The 23111-nt window shown below is 31.8% G+C and overlaps 1 protein-coding gene across 15 annotated transcripts in view; it reads left to right on the top strand.

Annotated features, from left to right (window-relative positions):
- Window positions 1-23111, top strand: part of RIMS2 (regulating synaptic membrane exocytosis 2) — a 549058-nt gene that overhangs the window by 150288 nt on the left and 375659 nt on the right. For all 15 annotated transcript variants that reach the window (XM_015593047.2, XM_015593053.2, XM_025050124.1 and 12 more), the window contains one exon: window positions 21696-22006. In XM_015593047.2, coding sequence (XP_015448533.1) covers window positions 21696-22006 — 311 coding nt within the window. The remainder of the gene's footprint in view (window positions 1-21695; window positions 22007-23111) is intronic.

The following is a 23111-nucleotide window of genomic DNA, read 5'->3' as shown; positions in this document are numbered from 1 at the left end:
GAAAGAGGTTTAACTTTGCCATCTTTATTTTGACTTGACCATGATTAAAGTTATCTTACACAATTAAAAAACAGAATAAACATATCACTACCTCATCATGCCAGATATATAGACAACTTTGGGGGTGAAAGGATGGCTCCATTTAGGCTTGAGACCTTTCTAAGGAGTGAGAGGGGTTAAGTATGAAAAGTGATGTGAGGAAGCTATTTCCTGGTTTACCCATAAATTTTTCAGATTATCTCTGCATTAAATATTACTCTCAAAATTCATTTCGAGTGGCTATAGTATGAATTTTCATGTTAATAAACACTTGCTTAGTATAGGTGATTTAGAATTGTTAAGAAAAATAAAAAATTTAAAGAATATTCTATATTATATAAAAAATAATAATAATATCAAAATATACTTTTTCAAGTTGCATATCACATATATCTCTGAAAATGTTAAAAAAGATATATTCTTGAAAAACTACCTTCAAAGCAGAATTGCACATATTGAATCATTTTCTAGTGGTCCTCATTAAAAATGAAAGGTGTATTTTCATTCTTAGGGTTCCTAAATATTGTAGCTACTGTAATCAATTCTACTGCAGTCGTGAGGCTTTTTATTGCCGCACTCATGTGGCAGTTGATAAACATTGGCAGGTGATAGCATCAGAGAAATTTTTTGTCATTGAGAACTTAATGCTATGTTTTTAAAATATAGTCCATGAATTTTAAATTCCCAAATAATATGCATACATTCCTTATTAGAAAGCATCAAATACATTGAATTTACTTATATTTGAGGATACCTACAAATACAGTATTTCAACAACATATTTATTTTTAACTTTTTTATTGAGGTATAATTGACATACAACATTATATTAGTTTCAGGTATACAACATTATGATTTGGTATTTGTATATATTGCAAAATTATCATAACAGTAAATCTAGTTATTATTCACTACCATACATAGTTACATAATTTCTTCTCTTGTAATGAGAACCTTCAAGAGCTACTCTTAGGAACTTTCAAATATACAATACAATATTATTAACTATAGTTGCCATGGTGTACATTACATCCCTGTGACTTATTTATTTTATAACTGGATGTTTGTACTTTTGTCCCCTTTACCTATTCCCCTTATCCCCTTTCTCCGGCAACCATGAATCTATTCTCTGAATCTTTTTTTTTTCTTTTTAGATTTCAAATGTAAGTGAGATTGTACCATATTTATCTTTCTGTCCGACTTATTTTACTTAGCGTGATGCCCTCAAGTTCCATTTGTCTTATCTCAAATGGCAAGATTTCATTCTTTTTAATGATTGTAATATTTCATTGTCTGTATACCATATCTTTTTTATCTATTCATCAATGGACATTTAGGTTGTTTTTTTATCTTGGCTATTGTAAATAATGCTACAGTGACCATGGAAGTGCAGCACGTATCTTTTTAAGTTAGTGTTTTGTTTTCTTCAGGTAATACCCAGAAATGGAATTTCTGGATCATATGTTAATTCTATTTTTAATTCTATACTGTTTTCTATAGTGGCTGCACCAATTTATATTCCCACCAACAGTGTACAAAGGTTCCCTTTTCTCCACATCCTTGCCAACACTTGTTATTTATTATCTTTTTGATAATAGCTATTCTAGCAGGTATGAAGTGATATCTCATTTTAGTTTTGATTTTCACTTCCTTGATGGTTTATGATGTTGAGCACCTTTTTATGGACCTGTTGGCCATCTTTATGTCCTCTTTGTATGTCTTCTTTGAAGAAGTGTCTATTCAGATCCTCTTCCTTTTTTTTAATCAGATTGTTCTTTCTCTTTTTTTTTTTTGCTGAATTATATGAATTCTTTATACATTTTGGGTTTTCACCCATTATCAAATATATGATTTACACATTTTTTTTTGTTCGGTAGGTTGCTCTTTCATATTGTTGATGTTTTCCTTTCACTGTGCAGAAGTTATTTAGTTTGATGTAATCTCGCTTGTTTATTTTTGCTTTTGTTAATTTTGCTTTTATCAAATCCAAAAATCTTTGCAAAGTTCAATGTCAGGTACCTTACTGGCTATGTTTTCTTCTAGTTTTATGCTTTCAGGTCTTACATTCAAGTCTTTAATCTATTTTGAGTTAATTTTTTTTTTTGTATGGTGTAATACAGTGGTCAACTTTCATTCTTGTGCATGTTGCTGTCCAGTTTTCCTAACACCATTTATTGAAGAGACTGTCTTTTCCACATTGTATATTCTTGGTCTTTTGTCATAAATTAAATGACTATATATGTGTGGGTTTGTTTCTGGGCTCTCTATTCTTTTCCATTTATTGATTTGTCTGTTTTTATGCCAAGATCATACTGTTTTTATTGCTATATCTTTATATTACAGTTTGAAATCAGGGAGCATGATGCCTCTAGTTTTGTTCTTTCTCAAGATTGCTTTGGTTATTCTGTTTCTGTGAAAAATGCCATTGGAATTTTGATAGGGATTACATTGAATCTGTCGATTGCTTTAGATAGTGTGGACATTTTAACAGCATTAATTATTTCAATCGATGAACATGGAATATCTTTCCACTTATTTTAACAACACTCATTTAGAATTTGCTATCTACTTTCACTGTGCTCAGGGATTGCACTACTGGTTAAAACATAATCGTTCATCATCAACAGCTCAATTATCTGCATTTTTAATATAGATAAGAGCCCTAAATAATTTGCCCCAAATCCCCAACGCATAAGTATCAGATCTGGGATGATTTATCTGAGGAATTCCCTAATGCTTGTCCTTTGATTGGGTTTATCAGAATTATCTGGGGGAGCTTTTAAAAAAAATTGCACATTTTTTATTCACACTAGACTGACTGAATCAGAATATCTGAGGGTGATGTCCAAGAATGTTTATTTTTATATAGTTACTCACAGGACTCTAATGTGTGCTTAGGATTAGACACCACTAATTTCTGTGATTTTAAGATAATTCATTTTTAAACTTTAAGCTTTGCCTTTCTCTCAGTGTTAACAACCTCAGAAATCCCTATGCCAGAAATCCTAGATTTCTAAAGATAGAATATGTGTGAAGAATAAAATTATGTATAGGTGGCCTGTGGCTTAAATGATTTAAGCAACAAATAATTCATAAATATGAACCTTGTTACTGGACCAACGAGCTTATGTGCCCTTTTTATCTTATTTCATAATGGATGGGAAATGATTCAGTTAGATAGCCAGTGTTCTATGTCAACATGGAAAGTTAACATTTTGTTAGTGTTCAGGGATATGTAGCTTTTTGTCTTTTGACATAATATTCACTACCACTAAGATTATGGGGCTGTGAAGGGAAAGGAGGGGAAGGATGTTTATTCTTTACATGCCAAGTTGGAACTCAAAATGTATAGTCTCACAAAGAAAAATTTGTAAGTGGTGATTAAATAAAATATTAGTGGACATTACTGCATAAGCCATGCTGATTTAATCTAGATGCCTTCTGGCTGCTTGGCAGTCAGTTGGTGGGAAAGGAAGAAATTCCTCAAAAGGCAAGGCCTGGTTTATAGGGCTTATTGTAGAGCATGATGTGATATTCAGTCTGTCTCCATGACTCTACTCAGAAAATGTGCACTTTAGCTCAATATGAGATCACTATGGATTGGGGAATATTCTTAGTCTGGGGATCAGGAGTGAAGGAGGCTTAATGTTATAAGTAGTAGCAGAGATGACAGTTTAAACATTGATCTTGAAATGTGTTTATTTCAGTCTCCTAATATAACTTTTAAAAACTTTTTACCTCATCACAGTTTTAAGATGACACCTAACATTTTCATCATGTGTTTAAATGGTTACGATGATATAATGTCTAGCATATTATTAATACTGATATTTTATAGTAAAGCTGTTATAGCTCCTTTAGAAGTTCATACAGTGGAATCTAAATAGTGTATTAGTTTGATAACTTCCATTATCCTTAAAAATCAAAAAATGAACTCATTTCTAGCTGTTGGGAATTTTCTTTTCTTGTTTTTCCTTGATAAGAAAAGAAAATTTTTAACTTTCCCCCATGGTAGTTTATCTTCATGTGATACATTTTTCACTAGAAATCTTAAAAAAATCACTTTGTTACACTGTTTTAATAAAATATGTATATTGTTAAATATTTAAAAATTTTCAATGACTATAAGGCTTAAAGTTTTGAAAATTTTCTAATGGATTGAGTTTATTATGATAATTATTAAGTAATAGTAAACTATCCTCAGAAATTATTTAAATTATATATCAGCTGACCACTCATTTAGGTCATTATTAATTCTCAGTTGGTTAAAATAACATAAATACAAATTTTAATTAAAATTATTAAATATAAGAAATATGATTTTGCTAGAAATTCACATAGTGAGATGGATGAGACTGGTTTTCATTTAAATTTTATTCATAAATCCATATGTGAATATTATTTATTTGTAGACTGAGAATTCAGCATGAATTCTGTTTCTATTTTCTTTGTTTTTATAGATGCAAGTACTGAGGAAATTTGTTCATGATAATGACTAGATGTGAATAGAGATTTTGTTATCACAATTTACTCAATTCTCTTATATCTGTCCAAGTTATGTGACAATATAGAAATCTATCATCAAAAATTATTTTAAGTTGTATATTAGCTCACTTTTCATTGAGATTTCCCTTCAATTTGTTCAAAGCAAAGAATTGAAAACAGCAGGCTTGCAAAATAGTTTGTTATTCAGTTAATGATTCAGTCTGTCAGTTTCTGGGAGTTACACCAAAAAGGCTTTACCAAACTTATCAAATGACTGTTTATTTTTATTAATTTTTTTACTTAAAGTCACTTTGTTTAAACCAATAAATTAAAAAGAATTTTGAAAATGTTAATTTTAGTACTTCTAATTACAATTTATATTGATAAAATTATTTTGCCTTTTCACATGCTTTAAATTATTTTTATAAATATCTTAAAACTGCATATTTAGCTTTTTCATCTTATAGAAAATATGGAACAAATGAGCTAATAGGCAAAGGTAGTTCTTGTCATCAAACCAATTAGCTAAATGAAAATTCTGAATGTCTCACTTTACTTTAAAATTGAAATAAACATGTTAATACACATCCTTTGATAATTTAAATGTGATTTCTTAATGTGACAAGAGCTATGTAAGAGTGGGCCACATTTACTCACACATTACTTGAAAAAATTTAATCTTCTATGTTAATATTATAGTAATAATTCCATTCTAATGATAGCATCTGATACTCAAATAAGGACTCAACTTTTTGGTAACAGTTTCTTAATACAAGTGTTCTCAGCGTAGAGTTTAAAATACAGATATTATCTAGAAGGCTATTTTTTTGTGTGATTATTCACTGAATCAACTCCATTCATTAAGATCTTTAAATACATTGCCAACTAAGCCTAAAACAACCTGAATATGGGGGTTCACAGTTCGAAGTCTCTTCACTGGTTAATTCTTGGGCAAATGTGTGCCATAATTTAATCAGTTATGCTGTTTTCAGTATAACTGGGAATAATTGAAAACATCCAGGGATTTTTCAGTCTTTAAGTACTATCCTCTATCTACCACCATTTTTGTCACAATCTGCTGACAATGCCTCCTGCGACTTTATGGACTCTACAGAGTATAGTGGTATCTATTAAGGTTTAATAAAATTGCACTGGTGGACGTACCAGCTAACATCTTTTTAGCGATTCTCTTTTGGAACAGAATAATACTCTTTTTTTTTTTTTTTTTGTCACGTAAGATTTTCTAGCTTTAGTAATGAGGAATATTAATTTGTAAAAGTTTTCCAAAGCCAGTCTTGATTATTGGTTTTAAGTTGCTAATACCCTCAGTTTTCTTTTTATAACATTAATAGCTTTCTTTAGAATTTAAATGTTTTGCAAATATATGACACTGCAAGAGAAATGGCTTCACACAGTTGTTTGACAATAATTTCTCAAGTGTAGAGTCTCTCAGGGTCTTTCTGGAACATTGCATTCTTTCACAATTTGGAGTCACTTTCCCAGAAGGAATATATATCTGAGAGTATTTTCATGCATATTCTCATAACTCCCTTCTTAACTCTGTATGGATTTTAACACATTGCATGTTATTAAATAACATTAGTTTATTGTTGGATAGCATATCATGAACAGGCTTTATGAGGCACGAGCTACTTTATTAGCAATTAAGATATAGAGAACAATACCACTTAAAAATGACAGTCTCAACTCTTCTTACCCTGAAACAGTATTTTTCAGTATCATTGCAATGAGAATTAGGTTCTTGGTATGCCTGTTCTCAAAGTTTGTTCAGACAGTACCTTGTTTAGTCATGAGTATGTAACTGTAGCATCCCCATGTTCCAGAACATAAAAGAAAACTGCACATTGAATAAGCAAATATTGTTAGCTGTTGACACAGCTCCACTTACATCGGTATCTAATCTCCAAGTGTCTGGTATATTTCCTGTGTATATAACAGAAAATAGTCACATATTTCTGTCTTCTCAAGTTATTTGCCAGTTATCTATAATAAATACTTTACAATTGTATTTAGAAACTAAGTTAAGAGAATCATGATTACGTGGCAGAATGAGATCGGCAGGTAAATTTGTTCATCTGCAGTTTCTGTTTCATTGAGGTGATGCTTGTGTCTGATGTGGAAATATTCTCTAAAATTTGTTAATTCTAGATTATTGACCTAAAAAAACTCACAAAATAGTTTATTTATAATTTAACCAGGTATCAAGATCACTAACAATGTAACAACTGAAGTCTCATTTGTATAATTTCCTGTAAAACGATCAGCAGCTGTATTTCTGGATTATTTGTCTTCCGATTTTGTCGATATCTCAGATTCTTCTGTTTACTTTTCTCTTCAAACATAGTAGTACATGCCTAAGGAAATATTTGAGAAAAGTACAGTTTTATTTTGTCAGATGGACTGAAGCTTATCCACTAAGTATAACCTTTGCTGAGGATTTTACATATATATATATGTATATATATATGTGTGTGTATATATATATATACATACATACACCTTGAGATGTATATATATACACACACACATATGCTGTAACATCCTTACATTCTGGGGTACATGGTGATTGATTATGATATGACATAATCATATCATAATCAATGATATGATTATTGATTATTTAGTTGTCTTGGATTTTGTTATTTTAGTTTTAGCTTATGTTTTGGTTCTACATACTTGTGAGTAGAATTGGCCTATGCTTTTCTTGTCTTTTGTTAAAATTACATTTGCCTCATACAATAAGCTGTATGGCTTTTATTCTTTTTAAAATTTAATTTTATGGAACAATTTATATAGGATATGAATTTTGGTCTATTAAAAGTTTGGCAGAATTCTCTAGTAAAATGTAGTAATTGCTATAGGTATCCTATTCATATGTCTGCAGCTCATCTCAGATGATGCGTGCAAATGGCTCCTGAATTTGCCAATAGATTCCTGCATTTCTCTGCCTAAGGGCATTTTTATGGCCAAGGGAATAGATGTAACCTGAAGGAGAGAAAGAAGTGCGAATGGCCTGATATCTCCTTGCCCCTTAGTGGGTTGACTTTGAGAGGGTTCCATCAAGACTAAGCTCTATTTGTCCACAGAAATAATCTGCTCTTTAGCAGACTGTTTATTGGCTTTTCTCTCTTCCAGATTTCACTTCCTCGCTCTTTCACCATATTTTTTGGGATCGTATATCAAATCAACTATTTTGTATTCAAATCTTTGGGCTCAGGATCTGATTGTGGAGAAACTCAAAATAAGACAAAAACCACCTAGGCCTGAGATTTCTGTAGAAGAGGTTTTTAATTTTTTTTTAAATTGATATATAATTCATACCACATTAAATTCACCATTTAAAAATATACCCAAGTGACAAGTAATCTACTTTCTTTTTCTATGGATTTACATATTCTGGACATCTTATATAAATGTATTTATATAATATGTGGCATTTTGTGTCTGGCTTCTTTTACTTAGCTTTAAAGGTTCATCTGTTATAACAAGAATTAAGATTTTATTCCTTTTTATAGCTGAATAATATTCTGTTGTATGGATATATCACACATTATTTGCTCACCAGTTGAGGGACATTAGATTGTTTATACTTTTTGGCTATTACGAATAATGCTGCTAGGAACATACATTTACCAGTTGTTCTTTGAGCATATGTTTTCAGTTATCTTGGGTATAACCTAGTAATGGAATTGCTGGGTCATACAGTAATTCTATGTTTAAGTTTTTGAAGAACTGCCAAACTGTTTTCCAGTTTGGCAAATATAAAGTGATTGCACCACTTTATATTTCTGTCATCCATATAGAAGCGTTACAATATCTCGCATCCTTACTAATACTTGTTATTTTCTATTAAAAAATTATATCCATCCCACTGGGTGTGAAGTTCATTTGGGTTCTCTTCCTGCCACCACTGTCCACCACAGCCATGGCTGAAATCAGATGTGAGCCAAAGAGTACCAAAATCACCTATTACATGACAGTTAAGATGAACTTCATGTGAAAAATTTTATGTCCCCTGGTCTTAAAAGGCTGAGGTTTGAATTCTGGCTGCATTACTTCTCAGCTGAAGACCTTGTCTATGTGAGTTAATCTCTCTATGATCAATTTCTTCCTTTATAAACTGAGAGGAATTAGTGTGGATTAAATGAGGTGGTAAATACTACAAGAATTAGAAGAGTGCCTGTAACATACGGAGAACTCAAAAAATGCTATCTGTTGTTGTTGTTAGAAGCAGTATCAGCAGCAATGTTAGTAATAGTGGTTGTGGTGGTGGTGTTATTAGTAGAAATAGGGTTTGGGCTAAAGTCCAGAGTCTTACTTACAATCCAGTCAACTCTAGCGCTTTGCTATGCAAAGTGTGGTGTGGAGCCGCAGTCAGGAATAGCATCATCTGAGAGGTTGCTAAATATTTAGATTCCTCATTTCTCTTCCTCCAGAACTAGGAATTGGAATCTGTGTTTTAACAAGATGTTCTGATGACTCAACGCACATTACAAGTTGAGAAGCAAGCAGTGGTATAGGACATCATTTTGCCACTCTCAATTTATTCAGCTCATCACAGTGGGCAGTTTCCACAATTTTGTTTTTAACTCTTAAAAATAGTTTTATTGAGGGGTAATTGTTATACAAAAAACTGCACATTTAATGTATACAATGTGTTGGATTTGAACATATGCATATACCCATGAAAACAACATCACCACAATCAAGGTGACAAACATATCCATCACTTCCAAAACAGACAAACAAATAAATAAATGTGGGATTGTAATGAGATTCTAAAATCCATTAAGTTACATCAAAAGTAGGACCTCTATTGAATAAGTTTGGAAACCTGAGATAAGCTATACATATTTTACTTTCAATTAAATATTTAAGCAATTTTAGTGCACATAAAAATAATCTTAAAATACTTTATTTCTGTATTTTGAATTTTATTAAACAAATATTTTTACCAGAAAAGTATATTTTATAATAATACTTGAATTTGGAAAGTTCTTAAAGGTTTTTTTTTCTTAAAGACAATTACATGAAAGCTTATGGTATTTGGATTATAGAAATTTGCTAAGCAAACGGATTTATAAATGAATTATACATTATAATATACTTATTGCTAATTGTTAATATATTAATTCACTCATTCCTTGGACACATCTTGGTGTTTTCTGGGCACTTGGAATATAGCATTGAAGTAAAATAGACAAACATCTTTTACCTTCCTGGAGAATATATTCTAATTAGGAGATGCAGACAACAAGTGACATAAATAAACATCAGAAGTTGTAAATGTCCTGGAGAAAATGAAAATCGAGATACTTAATTTTGGATGTTGTTGCTATTTTAGTTTGAGTGGCCTTGAGAAGTGACATTTGAGCAACAATCTGAGAGAGATGAGCGCATTGGCACTGCAGATATTTTGGGTAAAAGCAGTCCAGACTGAGGAAAGAGCAGATACAAACGTCCTGTGTTAGGAGCATGCTGGACATGTTGGAAGCAGTGTGGCGGGAACAGAGAAAGTGGGTGAGAATAGTGAGAGAGAGAGTTAGAGTGAGATTGAAGAGTAACTTTCGGATCATTGTAACGACTTTGACATTTATTCTGAGCAAAATAGGGAGTATTAAAAGGTTCTGACCAAAAAAGTGAAATGATGTGACTTAAAATTTTAAGACATCTTTAAAAGTTTATTTTGATTGTGTTGTTGTGATATATTAATGAAGAGAATGAGAAAAGGATGGAACCTGGGAGACCAGTTAGGAGGAATTGCAATATTTTAGGTAGGTGATAATGGTGACTTAGACTAGGGTGGTTGTGGCAGAGGTGATGTCATCTCTGTTGGTATATTTTAAAAAGTGGAACCAAAAAGATTTTCTGGAGGAATGTATGTGGGATATGAGAGAAAATGATTATTCCATGATTGGCCCAAGGCAAACTGGGAAGATGGAGAGTTGCCATTAACTGCTATGAGTAAGACTGTGGATGGAGCAATTTTGGGTGAAGGTGTAGAAATCAATTTTGGTCATGTTAAGTTAGAGAGGAATCAAAATACAAATTTAATGAAGCTTAGATATAAGGCTGTCATTTTAATTTTGTGCCATGACAGCATTGTGATTGTTTATTTATTGAATAGTAAATCTCCCTTGGGTGGGCCCAGTTGGACTTGCTTTAAAGTAGGTCAGCTTAGCGCATGTGGTTCGTGATGTTATTGCCTTTTAGCAGTTGCAGGAGCAAGAAGCACAGTTTGCAAAAGGAAGCCCGTATCATAGTCCATGGCTTCTGGAAATTTACTGGCAAGAAACCATAGAGGATCCCAAATAGTTTTGTCCCTTAACCTTAAAGTTTTAAAGAATTACCTGCGAGAATCTGAGAAACAGGTAAATGAAACTTTCACTTCCCCAAGAGTATTCTAGAGAGTTTTATACTTCTAATTCTCTTCAATTTGGATAAAGCATCATTTTCTTTACCAACTGTTAACTTTCATAGAATTATTTTCTGGCCCCCTTCTTTTTGTAAGATGTTGTCTTCAGAAATTGTCATTTCCTGCTCTCCATTTTAAATGAAACCTTCCAGGTGAATATGCTTTCTATTTTTAGAAGAATTAAGTTAACCTTGCTTTTCTCTCATTTTTAAAGCATAATTTTGCCCTATATTTATTGAAATTATATTGTAGTTTTATAAGTTATAGATCATAACCTTTAAGTTCTTTTAAATGCTGAAAAAGAAGATTGTCAATTGACAGTATGTTTATATTTGCTCTTGAATATTTAGTCAACATACGATGAAGAATATTTTAAATAATATCATCACATTTTATAATGTAGAATAATAGTACTCTTTCAACTCACTTTTTAATTTTATTAAAGTTGCTGTATTTTTAACTGAAATTTAATTTATCTTCAGGGAAAAAGTAGGTTAACAATGCAGTACTAAATGCAAAGCCAGTAAGTGCAGATTGAACAAAGTGCTGTAGCACGGACTAGTGGGAAAACACAGTAACTGCAGAAATGATTCACTTTTCCTTAATCTTGCTCGATAGATAGACCTACTGTTTTGACTTGCTTTTCTTTTAAAATTACATAGAGAAATTTGAGCTTAAATTGCAATTCTGAATTAAAATAAGATTTAATAGTCAGATATTTATTATGAAGGAAACAATTACCTATTCTGATAATAATGTACAGTTAAATTCTTCTCAATGACGGATTTACTTTGGCAGCCACTTCCATAGTTTTTTGATAAAATTTAATTTAGAAAGCGAGTTTATGATATACCACATACTTTGATGAAAAAGAAAATAAAAACAATATAATGCAATATGTAGAGTTAATTGGTTCCCTGACTCTTTTATACTTACTCCTTCATAAAAAAAATCCCGAAAGTAAGCAATACTGTATTTTAAAATCTATACTTTATCAAAATTCAGTTATTAGTTCTCAATTAACTAATATATTTATGCTAAATATACATTTACTTTCAGTGTAATTATGAGTATCAGTAAGTAGTTTCACTAGTCCAATTAACCTTGATTGGTTACTAGTCTGACATTCTTATAATTCTTATCTCCTCCCATTTTTTTCTTTTCCTTTTTACTTTGAAATATTTCAAACATGCCTAGATGTTTAGAGGATAATAGCAACAAGTTATACAAATCTTAAACTGTTGCCATATTAGTTTTTTTTAGCAGTTATCTTGAATACTTATCATTCCACACATATTTTATTTGTATATTTTAACTTTATACATATATACTGCTAAACCATATATAATATTATATTTCAAGGTCTTAAGTTTATATTATGGATCATACTGCATATATTTTTCTGAAACTTGTTTTTTTTGTTTAACTATATTTTGAGTTATCTCAAAATTTAGATTAATCTAACTCTAATTCTTTCATTTTCACTGCTGAATATAATTCTTCTGCATGAATATACTATAGTTTATTCATTTTCATGTTGATTTTGGTTATCTAAATCCTTTTACAAGAGGAATAGTACTCAGTAAATATACCTGTTCATGCCTTCATGTACCTGCTTGAGAATTTCTCTAGGGTGGAAGTAAGTTTTTGGGGTCATAGCGTACAGATAGCCATTTCCAGTTTCACTAGAAACAGGTTGAAAATAATTTACAGTCTTGAGAGGAATATTTGTGTTGGTTCCTATGTTTCCTCTCTAATGTTTGATATTGTCAGACTTTTAAATGTTGCTAAACTGATGGGAGTGATAACTCATTTAAATTTGCATTTTTTGACTGATGATGTTAAGCACCTTTTTATTTGTTTATTTTCCAATTGGATTTCTCTGTGGAATTGTCTATTCATACCTTGACCTATTATTCTACTGTTTATCTTTTTCTTATTGAACTATGGAAGTTCTTCGTATATACTGAATGCACATCCTTTGTTAACTCTATACATTCCAATAAAAACTCTCAGATTGTAGTTTTTCTTTTTACTTTATTTTACCTTATTATTTTACTATGCAAAATGATTAAACATTTTTATACAGAATTTATATTTTTAAAAATAGTTTGTGCTTTTGTATTTGAGTTAAGAAATATTTTGTTTTCCTGACTTCATAAAAATTTTCTTTACTTTTGTTCTAAAGGTTTGAAGTTTTGGCTTTCATATTTTAGTGTTTAATGCATTTGGAATGGATTTTTATATGTGGTATGAGGCGTGAATCTATTTTTTCTCCCGATTTGGACAACCAGTTGTCCTAGCTATATTATTTCAATGGTGCATTCATTCTCCACTGATTTGTTATGTCGGCGTTGACACATGTGATCGTCTGTTTCTAGAGCGTCCATTATGCTCCTTGTTCTGTCTCTCTACTAATACCACACTATCTTAATTTTGGTCACTTTTTAGTAAGTAGACCAAGTCTACCTCAAATTGTTATTTCTCGTCAGAATTATCTAAATTTTTCTTATCTCTTCCATATTCATTTTAAAATTAGCTTGATAAATTTCATGTAAAACATGGTAGAAATTTTGATTAAAATTGCACTGAAATTTATAGATTTAATTTGGACAGATTGACATCTTGTGGTATTTTGTCTTCTCATTCCACCAGGGTATATCTACCCACTTATGTAAGTCTTCCTTTAGACTCTTGTGTATTATTTTTCTTTGTAACAGGTATTAAAACTTTTTAATTAATATTTGTACTTGGTTATTAGTGGTGTAGAAAAATGCTGTTTATTTTGGTTTGTTCATCTTTATCTAGGAAATGTATAGAGCTCCCTATTACTTTTAATATTTGTCTGTAGGTTTTCTTGGATTTTCTGTTATAATTGAATGGTGTTCACAATCAAACAGTGTTCAGATAAAGACAGTTTTATATCCTTTTTCTTGTCTTATGTATGTGTGAGATTTACTAAGCCATCGTCTCCAGGACAGGATTAAATAGGAGTGGTGATACCAGGTATCCTTAGCTAACTCCTGACTTTAAATGAAATGTTCTTCCCCTTTCATCCTTAAGTATAAAATAGGTTATAGAATTTTCATAAATACCCTTTGTCAGGCTTAAGCATTACTTTTCTATTTCTTGTTTGCTGGGTTTTATTTTGAATGCTTTTTCTGTATCTACTGTTATCAAATTTTTTTCTATTTTAATCTATTAATGTGAATTATATTAATATATTTAATATTAAACTATTCTTGCATTTATGTTGTAATCCTCCCTGTGTCATGATAGGCTATTTTTTGTTCATTTCTTTCTCAAATGTATTTGCTGTATGAAATTTAGGATTTGATTTGTTAAGATTTTAAGATCTATGCATCCATTTCTATTTGTGCTATCTGTCTATAATTCTACTTTTTATATTGTCTTTGGTAGGCTGAAAATGGCCCCTCAAAAAATATCCACATCCTAATCCCTGAACCTGTGAATAACTTTATATGGCAGAAAAATAAAGCATCTTTGCAATTATGATTTAATAAGGATCCTGAGATGTGGAGATTATGTGGGTGGGCCCTAAAGGTAATCATTTGTAAGCTTATAAGAGGAAGGCAGAGGGAGATTTTACACACAGAGGATGTAGTAGGGAGAGATCTGAAGATGCTATTCTTGAAGACTAGGTTGATGCTGTTACAACCCAAGGTATACTGGTGGCCATCGGAAGCTGATTGCCAGAAGAGGCAAGGAACCAATGTTCCCTAGGGCCTCCTGAAGGAGTTTTGCCCTGTTGACACCTTAATTTCTGCGCTGTGATACTGAGTTCGAACTGGGACTTCCGGTCTCTAGAACTGTGAGAAAATAATTCACTGTTGTTTTAAACCATCAGTTTGTGATAATTTGTTATAGCAACTGTAGGAAATGAATTCACTGCTCTCTTCTGATTTTGCCATTAAAATCTTTCTAGTCTCATAAATTGAGTTGAGGAACTTTCCTTTTTTTCTCTCTCTATAATAATTTGAATAAGTTCGAGATTATCTGTTTCTTCAGTCTTTGGTAGGAGTGAAATGTAAAATCATCTAGACACCTCCATTCTGTTTTTGTTTGTTTGTCTGTTTGTTTGTTTTTGTGAGAGAATTCAAAAAAAGTTTTCACTGTAGTTTTTTCCCTCCTTTCTCTCTCCCTTCCTCCTTTCTCCTGAGCGTATCTGTCACTGCAGGAAGGCAGTTTTGCGATTGCCTTCATGCAGTGTTTGGGCTCTGTAATCCAGGACCAGGTCTTCAGTAGTGAGCTGAGATCTTGCCTCCATCTTGATATTTAGTGATCTTGCAAATTTATGTGTTAGTGATATTTTAAATTAATGATCTTGCAAATTTATGTAGATACACCAAGACCATGGTTGGCTTTGTTCAGTGTTTTGTTAAAAGACTGTGTCCCTCTTGCCTAAGCCCACAGTTACATAGAATCTGTACTTTGAGACAGCTTTACTACACATTTTGAACTTTTGTTAGTGATGAAAGCACTGGGCATCAAGAAGTGAACCTGATTCCAGATTTTCACTTTAAGTTGAGTACTTTTAGTTTAGTTATCCCAAAAGAGCTGTGCTCTCAGCCAGGGGAGGCCTGCTTTTTGGCTGTGGGCACAGTGGGCCTGAGGCTTCAGCGCTGCTCATCTTCTTTCATTTTGTTTCTGTTTTAATTTAATGTATTTATTTCTATATTTATAAGCTAAAATTCTGGGTGCAGAAGCAGATCTTTCTATACAAGCAAGGTCTGTTTTAGCAGAAAAATGTTAAAAATTAAGGTTTATTTATATCATAGCAGGAGACAAACTAATATGTAGAGATAAAAATAGAGTTTAAGGAAAGAGAAAGAAGAGTAAAGGTTTAAATTTAGGCAAGTGGTGGAGCTCACTATAATTTTTAATTCTCTATAATTTCTTTGAGGTTTTAAGTGTAAGTTAAATTGCATTTTTATTTGTAATTTTGTGTTTTGTTTTGATAAATAGTAGTGCAGGTATCTAAAATTTTCAGTGATACTGACTGCATGATGATATGATAAATGATAGTATTTTCAACTTAATTGTCTTTCATTTTTATTATCAGTTCCTGTCTTTTAATTAATGTTTGGCATCTAAAATTGCCAGAATGCGGGCGATGAACCCATCACGTTATGAGTGTTATGAAGCTTTTGAAATTGCTACTCAGTTTTCTGTTTGTCTCAGTTTTCTAATTTAATTGGTTATTTATTATAAGATAGTGGAAATTCATACTGAATGATCTAAGCATCTCAGTTCTCTACTTCATTTGGTTGAAACTAGTAAGCTACTCTTTTTGGAGCATACTCCCAAAGTAAATGAATCCTTCAATACTTAGGACACTGCTGTCTGTTTCTTTTAAAAAGAACTAGCTTATTACTAACGTGCTATGAATAGAGTGTTGAAGTACAACCATGGTGATTTATAGGCATATATATTTCTAAGATTATTTTTTACCACATTCATCATAAGGTACATTTGCTGGTTAACTTAATTGTTCCTTTGACTCTCAAAACTGGCTTTGTTCATTAGTTTCTGATATTTACCTCAGGCCCTCCTACTATTGATGATTTGTGCTACTTCTTTGGGTTACTGACTTCAATTTTGCTATATTTATAACTTGGCACTTTAAAAATTATTTCTTTAAGTAACATCAGCTGATAAATGTTAACAACTGGCTTTCTATAAGAAAAAGCCCTGCTTTGTGGCATTTTCCAATTTCTGTAGTTTAAATACATCCACCATGGCTGTTTTCAAGCAACTCACATTACTTCATTGAATGAGGAACTGGGAAGAAATGTGCACAACTTGTTCTTAATGACTTAATGAAAGCTGGCTCTGGATTAACAGTGAAACACATTTATATGTCAGTTTTAGTAATGCATTGTTCCTCACATTCAGAGATTGTGCTGATGATACACATTTAATAGACCAAGTACTTTAAAAAGATTTTGAATTAAAGAAATGCTATCAATTGTCAATGATACACTCAAAAGTCTCTGCAGCTCAACATATTAGAAGTTTATTTCTCACCTATGTTAAACTCACACTAGTATGGCTTATCAGTGCTCTCTTTCAAGTGCTTATTCAGATTTCCAGGTTCCTTTTTTGGTGTGGCTCCCTTATCCCCTATAGTTTTGAACGAAGAGGATGATGGTAGCATATGAGAGTTTTTCAATGGTCACGAAAATGGCCCACATCATTTATAATCCATTGGCCAGAACATAGTCATGTGGTCATGGCCATCATTAGTGACAAGGGAGATTGGGAATTGTTTTCTAATAGAAAAAGGAAATAAGTTTAACCTATTTGCCATTTAGAAAAAAAAAAAGTCCAGCTCGCTGCCAGTGTTAATTTAATTCTACATAAACATGCTCTTTGAGGCTAGGAAATCTGACTGGTTTTCAATGTGAAAATAAATGTAAAAACTGTTCTTGGAGTTATTTCTAAATAGAATTTGTCTCTAATCGTAATGTAACAGAAATGTATACATAAATCGGATTCATCAAATGAATCTTCGGCTAACAACTGTTCGAGAACAATGTTAACAGAACGTGTGGGAATGCTACGTTTTCTAGGATTTGACATTTTCAGTGAATAAGAATTACTATATTTTGTAAATGGAAATACCACTACTAAAAATAGAATGCTGTAAATAGAATGATGTTATTTGTTTCCAAAGCCTATCAGTATACCAGAGTGATGGGAAAATAGTAATAAAAGCGAGATATTTCGTGGCAGACTTTGGGGATAAGGTGAGGCCTGTAATCTACGAGTAATCTTGGGGTAAATGCTGTAGCCACAAGCACCTCGGGCGAGTGTTCTCTGCGCAAAGGGGAAATGGATTAGTAGCTAGACAGGATCTTCCACATTTTCCTGGTTAGTTTGATCAATTTACACTCTTTTTTTTCTGTCAAATAAGCAGGCTAGCAATGATTAGAAGTAGAGTCTAGTAAAGTCTTTTTTCCGTGCTGAGTTAGCTATATCTTATGAGCTTGGCCTATGGTCTCATTAATACCAATAATTAACTAATAATCTTATCCTTCTCTGAATTACTCTACTATTTATTATTTTTCTTTGGATGAAAATCATAGGGTTTTCCAAGCTTTATATCCCTTTAAATTATTGTATATGCTTAACATAATTTTGGTTTTGTTTTCTTTGACTATTTAGTTTAGCTATTACATTTACCATTTTTATTGTTTTAAAGAGAGATTTTTATTTTCCTTAGTTTTTTGCTCCCTTTCAACTCCACCAAGGATGACTATGGAATTAAGTGACAAATTTGAGTTACTACTATTCCATCTCTTATATTGCTATATTATTTTGAAATATTTGTCATATTTAGAACCAAATGTAATAATATCATATCATTTTGAATCCTATGTGTCTTTGTAATCTCAGGGCTTAGGTATTTTGATATTTGTGAGGACCAGAAAAAGCTAATAGGTTCTAACCATGGTAATTTATAGGCATATATATTTCTAAGATATTTTTACAACATTCATCATAAGCTGGTTAACTTAATTGGTTAAAATGTTCTATTAACAAAAGTCCTGCTTTTTTATTCCCAAATTAGTTAAATTTTGTTCCGTTAACACAGAATTGACCTCTGATAGACATTAATCATTCCATAGCCAATTAGTGAGAAGTTATTTCACAGCATGTGTATGTATATGTATTTGTGAAACAGTATTATCAATTTATAAATTAAGTTGCTATGTGTGTAAGAGCTTCAAGCAAAAGTGTCAGTCTCTTGAACTACTTGAAGTGAGTTGATTTAGGCTTCCTGAGCTGTAAAGATTAGTAAACTATTAGTCCAAAAGTGGGAGGAGATAGAAAAAGAAGAAAGGTAACTAGATACTAAGATGTGAGGATATTAGAAGCTATCAGTTTAGGAGGGAATACAAGATCTAGTCAGAAAAAGAGCAACCAATGTGCATAGCCCAGAGAGTGTGGAAAGAGTATTAATACATAGAAATTCTTTAATAGGAATCAAACATCATCCTTCATGCGTTATACTCATCTATCTTATATTACTATTCACTGGGTGTTAATAGATGAGGAAAATGAAGCCCATGACATTTTCAAGTCTTTTTCTCATTTTGGACTACACAGAAATGATACTATTTGTACAATGAATAAATTTAAATTCATAAATTTGCACAAATAATACCATAGATTTACCTCGTTCACACTGAGGTACTATTTGTACAATGAATAAATTTAAATTCATAAATTTGCACAAATAATACCATAGATTTACCTCGTTCACACTGAGGTAAATTGGCAAAGCTGATCATGACCTCCGTTGGCCTTATATAGCCACTCTGAGGAACACACTTGTAACTTATTCCACATATTGAATTGGCAATCTCTGCCCTAACCAGTGGTTCTCTAACTTTATCAAGCATCAGAATCACCTGTAGGATTTTGCAAAAACAAAAAACAAAACGAACGAACGTCTGGGTCCCACCCCCAAATTTCTGATCTAGTAGGTCTGGAGAGGGGCCTAAGAATTTGCATGTTTAATGAGTTCCCAGATGATACTGATGCTGCCGTTTCAGGGATATTCTTTGAGAATCTCTGCTCTCGAAGAGTTAAGTAACCTGCCTATCTTGTGATAAACAATGAAGCAGCAACAGGTTGTTTCTGCAGATGATCATGATTGGATAATTGCCTGTCTTGCAAACTTTCATTTCTGTTTCTTTGTCAGTTACCGGGAAGGAAAGGATGTTATTCTTGAATATTGCGTGTGTGACTTACTCTAGATAAATTCATATCACAGAATAATATAGTATATATTATCAGTGTATCACGAATAGTAATTTATTTAAAACAAACAGAAAAGTTGAAATTCAAACTTAATTTATTTTATTATTATTTTGTGGTTTTATGTTTAGTGTGCCTTTCACTTTTAAAAGAGATCTGCAGTACCTACATTTGTCACAAGATGGCAATGAAAGACTGAAGATTTTGATTGAAATTTGATTTTTGAAACTACTGATGGGTTAGATATATTTATATTTCATGTGTAGCTAAACCAAAAGAAATTTGAACTGAGGTTTTTAAAAAAAATTGAGTGAAACTTTTGTATTTTCATATTAAAAAATAGTTTCTTATTTAGTTATAAAAATAAAATAGTTGTGTATATTAACATTATTGATGACTAATTCTTTTGGAAATCTGTAGAACATAAATCTTAATGTAATAATACTGAATATTTTATTATCATGTATCCCCCAGAAGGTCTTCAGATAAATTCAAGTTAGCAAGCATTTAAAAAGTCTTACTGTGCTATGATTTATAAGGGCTTATTAGACATAAGAAGATACAGAACTTGCTCTCAATGAGCTTTAAATTTAGTTGAGGATTAAAGAAATGTATATAAAATTCAAAGAGAGAACAAAATAATAGAAAATGATCAAATACAATGTTGTATGATATAGACTATACAAACAGTATGGACTAGAAGAATGGGCAATTAAGCAAAACATTTAAATGGTATTTTACAAAATATCCTTGTATTAGTTAAAAACATGTTGAATTTTTCTTTTACTGATTATCTATATTATTATAATTTACTTAAAACTATAAGGAAATGTTCAGCAATATGGAGAGCTGTGTTAAGATTCAGCATTTGACATAAACAAAACATCAGAAACACTTGAAGTATGAACTCATCCTTTATTTCATGAATATGTGATTTTATTTTTTTTCTGATTAATTGAGAAAGATTTTTCAGAAGAGTGTGGTTTTCTGGTCATAGAGATGTTAGTTATAATATTCTTAAATTCCTGGAGTCTTAAAAACATATCTATTAAAAAATCAAGTGTGGAATGGTGATTATCAGGATATGGGGGAGGGAGAAAATGGGATTTTCTGTTTAACAGGTATAGATTTTGAGTTTTGCAAGATGAACAAGTTTTGGAGGTCTATTTCACAACAGTATGAATATATTTAACACTGTTGAACTGTGCACTTAAAAGTGGTTAAAATGGTACATTTTATTTATTTTATGAATTATGAGCAATTAATAGGTTTTTATTGAGGATCAACGAGGTTCCTAGCTTTCTTTTAGCCAGTAGGAGCTACTTACTTAAAAGAAAGAAAAGCCCCCTGAGGAAGCTTATCATATAACTGGTGATAGAAGATTAACCTAATATACTAATATTAGTAAGCTACTGAAAGTCCAACATGTGTGATTTATTGTGCTAGACATTTCAAGTAAATTATTTCTAATCTTCAGTCCTTGATATTGGAAAAATTAGTATTATTCCTATTTCCTCATTTCATCATTTCAGAACCTAAGTTTTATAGATGTGAATGTTTGGTACCTTATTGAAGGTTGAAAAGTTTCTAATCTTGGAGTTGGTATTTAAACCCAAATCTGTCTAGCTTCAAAATTCATTTCTGTATACTACGCTGTGCCCTTAATTAATTAAAAAGTAATTAAAGAATATAAATAAACAACTAATAATTTGACACGCTATTTGATGTTTCTACTACCAGTAAATGTCATCTATTTTACTATAATTCTGACAAAATTAAAAGGGAGAATATGTAATTGATTAATGGTAGCTATGAATCTGGATTACATTTTAACTTCAGAAAGGATAACAATATAATTTTTTTCCTTGGCTTGAATTGTTGTCTCTCTTTTTGTTTGTTTTTAACTTTTGAAAACACTAATTTTTTTCCCCTATGTATTCGTGTGCAGGTTATGTGGGTATGTAATTTGTGCCGAAAACAACAAGAAATCCTCACTAAATCAGGAGCGTGGTTTTATAATAGTGGATCTAATACACCACAGCAACCTGATCAAAAGGTTCTCCGAGGAATGCGGAATGAGGAGGCACCTCAGGAGAAGAAAGCAAAACTGCATGAGCAGGCCCAGTTCCAAGGACCCTCAGGTGACTTATCTGTACCTGCAGTGGAGAAAAGTCGATCTCATGGGCTCACAAGACAGGATTCTATTAAAAATGGGTCAGGAGTGAAGCACCAAATTGCCAGTGACATAGCTTCAGACAGGTAAACATTTTGCTTAATATTTAGGTAAACATATTATTTTTAACCTTCATTCCATGCAAATAAAAATACATGAAATGTTAAGGCAATGAGTTTTCTAAATGTAATATCAATATCCATATGTTTTATATAAATGCTGAAAGTGTTGTTTAGGACTTGAGCTATTATGTTTGAATGATCTTAGATTTAATGCGAGTGTGTTAGGTTATTAGATTTTCCAGAATAAAGACATGAAATAAAACAGAGAACTTAGATAGATGATTGTCATAGGAAAGACAAACTGGGATAAGAGTAATGGGAATGAAGAAGAGATGGTTTTAAGACACTTTAGGGAGGTTGAATTGATGGACTGACTGGAAGTGGGAGCTAAGAGAATAGGGAAGATTAATAGTGTTTCTGAAGGTTTCACCCTGGGCTGAAGGATAAGGTGGTTTCTAAACAGGTAAATACAGATGAAGGGGTTTTACGAGTTTGATGTATCCATGGGCTAACTCTGTTGTTACTATTTTGGCTCAATCTTATGGCCTTCTCAATGTTCAAAATATTAGACTTCTGAAAATAGTGTTTATGCTTCTTAAATTTCTTACCTTTGGAAAGAGGAGAATGAAAAATTTTCATGGGAAGATTATTTTTCTATTCTGTATCTCTCTTTTCAAATTGATTTTTTAAAAAATCTTGTTTATACTATGTGTATTGTCCAGAAGTAGCCGGTAATATTTCTTTGTGAAAAAGTATAAAGTCATGCACTTGTGGAAAAACAAATCTAAATTGTACTTACAGGATGGTGGGTTCTGAGCAGTCAGTTATAACAGGTAAGGTAACTGGGAGTCACTTCAGATGGTGCCTAAAACCATCACATAGATGTGTTGCTGATGTCTTGGGAAAATAATGAAATGATGGCTCCACCAATTTTTTGAAAACTAGCAAAAGTGAAACAGACAATGTAATTCTATCTTTGGGTGATTTCATGGCTGGAGTACTATGAACAGATCTCAGTGCAGAATTTCAGGAACCCAAGAATTTTCAGGTAAGAAGACTGTATTAAGATTGAGGACTAATTTAAGCACATAAAGGTTTGAGTGCAGATAGTTTATTTGAAAGGCAATCT

The sequence above is a fragment of the Pteropus alecto genome, unplaced genomic scaffold (genome assembly GCF_000325575.1).
Source record: "Pteropus alecto unplaced genomic scaffold, ASM32557v1 scaffold164, whole genome shotgun sequence".
In the NCBI taxonomy this organism is placed as follows: Eukaryota; Metazoa; Chordata; class Mammalia; order Chiroptera; family Pteropodidae; genus Pteropus; species Pteropus alecto.
Note: the sequence above shows the minus strand (reverse complement) of the source record. Positions and strands in the feature narration are given on the sequence as shown.